This window comes from Aplysia californica, unplaced genomic scaffold, assembly GCF_000002075.1.
Source record: "Aplysia californica isolate F4 #8 unplaced genomic scaffold, AplCal3.0 scaffold00147, whole genome shotgun sequence".
NCBI classification, from domain to species: Eukaryota; Metazoa; Mollusca; class Gastropoda; order Aplysiida; family Aplysiidae; genus Aplysia; species Aplysia californica.
Genome location: NW_004797417.1, coordinates 385,057 through 392,966, shown reverse-complemented (window position 1 = coordinate 392,966; position 7,910 = coordinate 385,057). Strand labels below are relative to the sequence as shown.

The following is a 7,910-nucleotide window of genomic DNA, read 5'->3' as shown; positions in this document are numbered from 1 at the left end:
CAGCTGAAAATTGGTAGCTATTGGTCAACAGTGGGAGGGGCCTACGCAACATGATCGGTTGGAGGGACTACCTAACAACAACGACAGGTGATTGAATTATGACGGGTTGCCCACAATGCCAGGGGCCAATGCACGATTTATGACAAAACGTAATGGAGTCACTAAGGTGGCCGTCTAAGACAGGTGTTATTACTTAGTGTGATAGGGGTTGTGTGTTAAAATATTGTGGCCGCGGCGGTGTTGGATAGGTGCCTGTTTTACACAGTTAAATAGAAAAAACGCAGGGAGGGATGGAAAGTGGCCGTCTTATAGAGGTGGCCGTCTTATAGAGGTGGCTGTCAGGGCAGGTTTAACTGTATATATATAATGTCCCACTGTAATGTCTATAATGTCCCAGTGGCACTGCCTGTAATGTATATATAATGTCCCAGTGGCACTGCCTGTAATGTATATATAATGTAACAGTGTCACTGCCTGTAATGTCTATAATGTCCCAGTGGCACTGCCTGTAATGTATATATAAAGTCTCAGTGGCACTGCCTGTAATTTATATATAATGTCCCAGTGGCACTGCCTGTAATGTATATATAATACCCCAGTGGCACTGCCTGTATTGTCTGAAATGTCCCAGTGGCACTTCCTGTAATTTCTCAGTGGCACTGCCTATAATCTCTATAATGTCCCAGTCTCACTGCCTGTAATGTCTGAAATGTCCCAGTGGCACTTGCTGTAATTTCTCAGTGGCACTGCCTATAATGTCTATAATGTCCCAGTGGCACTGCCTGTGATGTCTATAATGTCCCAGTGGCACTGCCTATAATGTCTATAATGTCCCAGTGGCACTGCCTGTAATGTCTGAAATGTCCCAGTGGCACTGCCTGTAATGTCTGAAATGTCCCAGTGTCACTGCCGGTAATGTTCCAGTGGCACTGCCTGTAATGTCCCAGTGGCACAGCCTGTGCTGTCTGTAATGTCCCTGGTGATTATTTTCCCACTCAGGTTTCGGAGAAACCCTGATGTCTTCATTCCTAGACCCTCGAGCCGTAAAGTGGAGTTCGCCATGTGTCAGTCTATGTCTGCGGATGGAGAAATTTTATTTGATGAGTCCATGGCAGCAATGGCTGAGGCACCGGTGGAGGTCTGGTTTTTCACATGTGTGGCATCGTGGTGAAATCAGGCACTAATCAAAATGATAAAATTGAAGAAGAGTACAATTTTCCAGCCACTGGGCAGTTTTTATCAAATTTTTTTTACTCAAACGCCCTTTATGTCCATTTAAAAGCACATTTCTGTGTGGGTTTTACTGAAAGATGCGGATCAAAGGCACAAAAAATGTAAATTTGCCGTTTCCAAGGACTCTCAAGCTTTGGAAGTCTCCATACTTTGGCATCCATTTTCTTACTAATTTTCTTTCTGACTCTATTCAACCTTACTTCCTTTAATAATTGCAAATACCTCTACTTCTGTTCAAGATAGATTGGTATTTTTTATTTTGGTCAAAAGCAAGGCTAACGAACAAGCATAAAAAAGATGATATCAATAGCTATATGTCCAAGAATTGATACACGCCTGATTTCACCATGCCGTGACACATCCGCATCATGAATTGAATGATCAGCCTGCCCAGTTAGGGATGGAATTTGGCATGTGTTGGTTAGGGAAGGTGGGTGGTAGGTCCTTTCTTCTTTACTTTCCCTCAGTTATTTCGATCTGTCTGTCTTACTTTTCCCCAGCACTAAATGACTATAATTGTGTCGATGTTCTTCTCTGCACCCAAACAAACGAGAAAAACTAATCTTCAGCGCTTCGTCGCCTCAGAACTACTTTGTCTTAATTAAGTGTACTTAAATAAAGCACTTTGGACTAAATAGTTCTGAGGTGACAACTTGTATGACCCATTTGTGTTGCAAACTCTTACTGAAACTAAATTAGAAAGACTGTCATACAGTACGTTGTCCCTTCCTCCTTCCCTGGCCCCTCTTATATGTTGATCTCCCTTACGCAGTTGAGAATTCGGTAAAACTTTTATCAAATGAAATTGTGAGTCATCGTTGTGAAATCAGGCACTCGTCAAAATAATGATATCAAAGAAATCTAGCTAATTTTACCTCTGCCACTTGTGACTCCTACCTCCTTGAAATGCAAATATCTCAACTTCTGTTCGAGGTAGACAGGTATTTTTTTCATTAAAAGAAAAAAAAAATGAACAAGTTTAAAGATGATATATAATATCAATAATTCTGCATTGCTGGTCTACCATAGAAAACTGCATCTCCCCTTGACGTTTAACGGCAATAGAGGATGAAAAAGTAAAAGTAAAGTATAAAAAATTCTACATGCCCGAAAATCGATGAGTGTCACATTTCAGCGTGCTGTGACACATCTGCATCATGCATGGTTGGGCTGTCCAGTTGGGGGGTGGACTTTGGCATGTGTTCGTAAGGGAATGTGGGTCGTTAGTGGGTGGACTTTGGCATATGTTCGTAAGGGAATGTGGGTCGTTGGTGGGTGGACTTTGACATATGTTTGTAAGGGAATGTGGGTCGTTGTTGGGTGGACTTTGACGTATGTTCGTAAGGGAATGTGGGTCGTTGGTGGGTGGATTTTGGCATATGTTCGTAAGGGAATGTGGGTTGTTGGTGGGTGGACTTTGACATATTTTCGTAAGGGAATGTGGGTCGTTGGTGGATGCTCTGGTGTAGTTTGCTCCTTTTTTCCTTTCCAACATCTATAATCCTTATCTTCCCTCTCAAACATCTTTTTCCCCCTTTTTATGTTACTTTCTATGTTCACCTCTAATCTTCAGCGTGGGTGGTTGGAGAGTGTCCCAGGTAGTTCTTACTTCTTTACTTTCCCTCTGTTATTTCTGTCTGTCTGTCTGTCTAACTTTTCCCGAGCACTAAGTGACCATCATTGTGTCGATGTTCTTCTCTGCACTCACTCAAACAAGTGAAACAAACTAACATTTAGCACTTGCTTGTATACTCATTTGTGTTGCGAATGGTGTGAAACTCTTATTAATAAAACTAAATTAGACAGACTGTCGTACTCATACAGAATGTTGTCCCTACCTCCCTCCCTCCCTGACCCCACTTATATATATCTTGATGCCTGTGTTGTAAATGCTGTAAAACCCTTACTAAAACTAAACTAGAAAGACTGTCATACTCCTACAGTGGTATGTTTTCCCTACCTCAGCCCCGGCCGAACTTGTATCTAGATTGATGCCCCATCCCTTTCCCCCTCCCCCCACCCTTTTTTATGTGAATGCTGTTTGTTCTATGTGGCAGATTCAGGAGACTACCGTGAGTGCCAGCTATGAGATTGTGCGGCAGTCCAGCATCCCCTCTGACAACACAAGTCATAAGGTACGTTCTCCTACACACCATGGCTGTGTGCGTGTTCGTGTCTACACGCCATGGCTGTGTGCCTATTCATGTCTACACACCATGGCTGTGCGCGCGCTCATGTCTACACGCCATGGCTATGTGCTTTCTCCTACACACTATGGCTGTATGTTGTCTCTACACAATATGGCTGTGTGCTGGTTTCTACACACCATGGCTGTGTGCGTGCTCGTGTTTACATGCCATGACTGTGTGCTGTTTCGTACATACTATGGCTGTGTTCTGTGTCATACACCCCATGGCTATATATGCTGGTGTTTTCTCTCTGTCTCCAACACACCATAGCTGTATGCTGTCTACTACACACCACGTCTGTGTGCTCATGTCTACACACCATGGCTCGCTAGTGTGTTCTCTCTGTCTCCTACACACCATGGCTGTGTGCTCATGTCTACACACCATGGCTGTGTGCTCGCTAGTGTCTTCTCTCTGTCTCCTACACACCATGGCTGTGTGCTCATGTCTACACACCATGGCTGTGTGCTCGCTAGTGTCTTCTCTCTGTCTCCTACACACCATGGCTGGGTGCTCATGTCTACACACCATGGCTATGTGCTGGTGTGTTCTCTCTGTCTCCTACACTCCATGGCTGTGTGCTGGTGTGTTCTCTCTGTCTCCTACACTCCATGGCTGTGTGCTGGTGTGTTCTCTCTGTCTCCTACACTCCATGGCTGTGTGCTGGTGTGTTCTCTCTGTCTCCTACACACCATGGCTGTGTGCTCGCTAGTGTCTTCTCTTCATGTTGTGCCTGCCGCTTTTACTTCTTCAGCACATTTTGGTTCACTAATTATGGAGCCAGAGTTGTTATACAGCAATGCAAAACTTTCTTGATGAAGATAACTTGGATAAAATTTTGTCTACAAAACAGCCAGAAAGAATCTCTTGAGGGGGGGGGGGGGATGATAAATTGTCAGCTTTTCCCTGAGCAGCGTACTACTCTCCAGCCACTCTTATGCCAAGGTTTTTGTGTGGGAATGTGGCAGCTTTTCTCCACACTTGCTGTATATGTCTTTTGTTTTGTTTTTATTTTTTCCAGAGCTGTTGACCAAAGGCTCGATCCAGCAAAAAGTAGTAGATCTAATCTATGGCTGTTTTGTGAATAGTAAGACATTCGACTCTTTGCTTTGCTGTTTGAAGGCATGATTATTGTTGAGTATGATTATTTGCTTTAAATTTATTCGTGTTGATTGTCGTGGGTGGTTGGCGGATGCTCTGATGTGGTTTGCTTTGAAACATCTATCGTCCTTATCTCTCCTCCTTCTTTTTTGTGTTTGTTACTCCCTTGTAACACCTCTATTTGGCACTTATACATGACCTAATTGTGTTGCAAGTGCCAAAGTTAAGAGGTGTTGCAAGGGAGTAACAAATGCAAAAAAGAAGGAGGAGAGATTAAGATGATGGATGTTTGATAGAAAAGAAGGAGCAAACCACACTTGAGCACTCGCCGACATCCACATGAAATTGCTGAGGTTTGGTAGATTTTAAAAATGACTAAACAACCGAGTAATGCTGTTAGCCAATTGAAATAGCGTACTGTCAGCTATGAATGAAACCATCTCTCTCTCTAAACCAGCTGTCTTTGTTCTCTGTGTATAGGTGACAGTAGGCATAATGGAGCTGAAGCCGACCATGACCTATGTGAGTATTCCCAAGGTCGTGCCGCACGCTTTCCTTCAGGCCAAGGTCGTCAACACCTCCAAGTTCACCCTTTTGCCGGGAAAGTCTAATATCTTCCTGGACAACAGCTTTGTTGCCAAGGTTTGTTGTTGTTTTTTTAATGTAAATGTTTTTACACCTCCATTGACACAGTTTGCTGGGGTACTGGAGTCTGTGGTGAAGTAGTTAGGTGCATCGCTGGTGTACATAGGAGGAGACCCAAGTTCAATTCCTGAGTGGGGAGGAACTTTTAAAATCGAGTATGTCTCTCTCTCTGCTGGGATATTGTACCCCTCTCAGCCCATATTGGTCCTGACTGTAGGGGGTTTCATGCTCGCCTGCCGAGGGGAGATTTCTGCGAAAATCCCGGTTTTTCCTCTTTCTCAGCTCATAACTTTATTAGTTCTTGGCCCAGCGTCATAAAATCAACTTGAAATGAGAGGTCTATGTATGCTGTTTGTTTCCGTCCTAGTTTCAATGGGGAGAAAAATGTGTAACATTATAGAATTTTGAGTTGAAACTGCAAGGGTCGTCGCGCGTTCTGCCACAACGCGTGGCATGCAAATTTTGATATATTTAGAGCGTAGCGCGTTTTGGACGATTTATTTGAGCGGAATTTTCCATCGCTAATCGTTGTAATTGGCAGCAGAAATCATGTAATTCTGTAGTAGAATTGGACGCTGAAGAGTTTACAACCCACTCGGAGTTTGTACGGCGCTTCTGTAAAAAGTTATGGTAAAATAACTATTTTATCTTCCAAATGTTTTTTTGATCAACAATGGCAAATGCGCCCGGGGTAAGATATACTGATAGATATATCATTTAACTCTCTATAAATGAAATTTTTGTTGAAAATGATTCAAATTTTGTAGAAGAAAATAAAACTTCACTGCACTGCCCCAGTTCACTTTGTAAGGTTAAAAAAAAATTCACCCACAGAGCCAGAAATCAGGGACAAGCAACTCCGGATTTTTAATGTAACTGATGTAAACAAACAAACTGCCGTCTATGGTACCACTAGTTCTAGTGGGACGAGAGTGACCAACATTATCATTAATGGCCAAAGATACTTTTTATATTCGAATACTGAATATAAGAAAGTTGAAACTAAAATGAAACTTTGAAAGGATATTGAAAAATGTGGTGGGCTTTGGGCCTCTTCCAATACGATGAAAAGAGTGAATTCTTATCAATCCAAGAAGTAAAAAGGGTTGATTGAAGAAAGTGCAGGTCAAGTACTAGAAAGTCTTGATCAATGGGCGGGGGGGGGGGGGGGGGCAGGTCAAAAGGCGTTTACCCAGACTTTGTGTGCATTACGCAGTAGTCATTGGGTGCAGAATTAAAAAGAAAGTATATGTCGGTTTTGTTTAGTGTTTCTCCTTCTGCTCCAGCTGGGTGGGTGGTTGGCAGGTGCTCTGGTGTGGTTTGCTTCTTCTTTCCTTTCAAACATCTATTGTCCTTATCTCCCCTTCTTCTTTTTTATGTTTGTTACTCTCATGTAACACCTCTATTCTTCTGGCGCTCAGATGACCTTATGCAGTTGCGAGCGCCGAAAAACCTCTACTAAAAAGCTCCAGCTGTTGAAAACATCTCTTCTGAGATTTTGGTCTTCTGAGATTTATTATTGTTATTATTCTGCCTTTCCTGCCCTGCTTCTTCGTGTTTTTAAAAATTAATTAAATGTAGGTGATTTTACACCCCCTTCCTGTCTGTTGAGGCCAACCTGGACTGAGAGAGATACAACTTTACAGCAGAAAGACAGAGATACTAGATAACAATTTTCTCCCCTCTTTGGAATCAACACTAGATCTCCTGCATGCGACAGCAAAGCTCTTAACCGCTACACCAGAGACACTGGTTCTCTTCCTCTGTATCCGTCTGATCTTTGGTTGTATGCTCTCTCATTGGGTGCATCACTTTTTGCTGATCTAAAGAATGTATACTTTAGCTCAAGACTGTTGGCATTCTTATGGAATTAGTTTCAAAATCACTATAGTCTGGCACGAATAATTCAAATACATCGGGGATTGACAAATGTCTTCGACACATCCATAATTCAGGTTAACACATTACACCCTAAGGGCCTGGACGGGAAGTCCATTGTTGGATCCTAAGCAAGGGGAAGGAACCCACCTCCCGTGAATACAAGCCTTTAATTTAAAAAACACATTTTAAAAATACCAAACAAATTCCCAAAATCCTGAAAAAAATAAAAGTTAAAACGAGTAATGAATGTAATTTCAGAAAAATAAAACTTTATGTATGGGCAAACTGTTGGAAATGGGGGGGGGGATGGAAAGTGGCCATTTGTACCAGTAAGTGTCTTGTACAAGTGACCATTCTGTCCCCGTGATTTTATGCACCCCGCATAATTAAGCAACATTTGATCATATTTTGCATAATTTCTAATTATTTTCATTTATGATTCTTTGTTGAGATTAACAGAATCGCATAATTTCACATTTTTGGGCTCAGTTTGCGTAATTTCAGAATTTTTCTTGCATAAAGCGACGGGGACAGACCATTGGGGCAGTTTGACTGTATACTGTATGGTACTTTGACTTTACATGCACAGGCTGAGCTCCAAGCTGTGGCGCCTAAGGAAGAGTTTGAGTGTTCGCTCGGCGTTGACCCGGGCGTGCGGGTGACCTACAAGCCCCTGGTCAAGGTCAACTCGTCCTCTGGCATCATCAGCAGGGTGAAGGTCGTCTCGCACGAGCAGGCCATTGAGGTGAAGAATGTGCACAACTACCCCGTCACCGTCGCTGTCAAGGACAACCTGCCGCGTAGTCTGGATGAGAAGGTCAAGGTATGTGCTGGGGGGTTGCACGGATGGGGGTGGAGGGA

The 7,910-nt window shown here is 42.9% G+C and overlaps 1 protein-coding gene across 4 annotated transcripts in view; it reads left to right on the top strand.

Moving 5' to 3' along the window:
- Nucleotides 1-7,910, top strand: part of LOC101860890 (protein F37C4.5) — a 35,545-nt gene that overhangs the window by 23,555 nt on the left and 4,080 nt on the right. For 3 of the 4 annotated variants that reach the window (XM_013081824.2, XM_013081825.2, XM_013081823.2), the window contains exons 10-12: nt 3,291-3,368; nt 5,004-5,165; nt 7,639-7,872. In XM_013081824.2, coding sequence (XP_012937278.1) covers nt 3,291-3,368; nt 5,004-5,165; nt 7,639-7,872 — 474 coding nt within the window. Of the gene's footprint in view, nt 1-999; nt 1,139-3,290; nt 3,369-5,003; nt 5,166-7,638; nt 7,873-7,910 lie in introns of all 4 variants that reach the window. The other variant, XM_005097158.3, reaches the window with a different exon arrangement.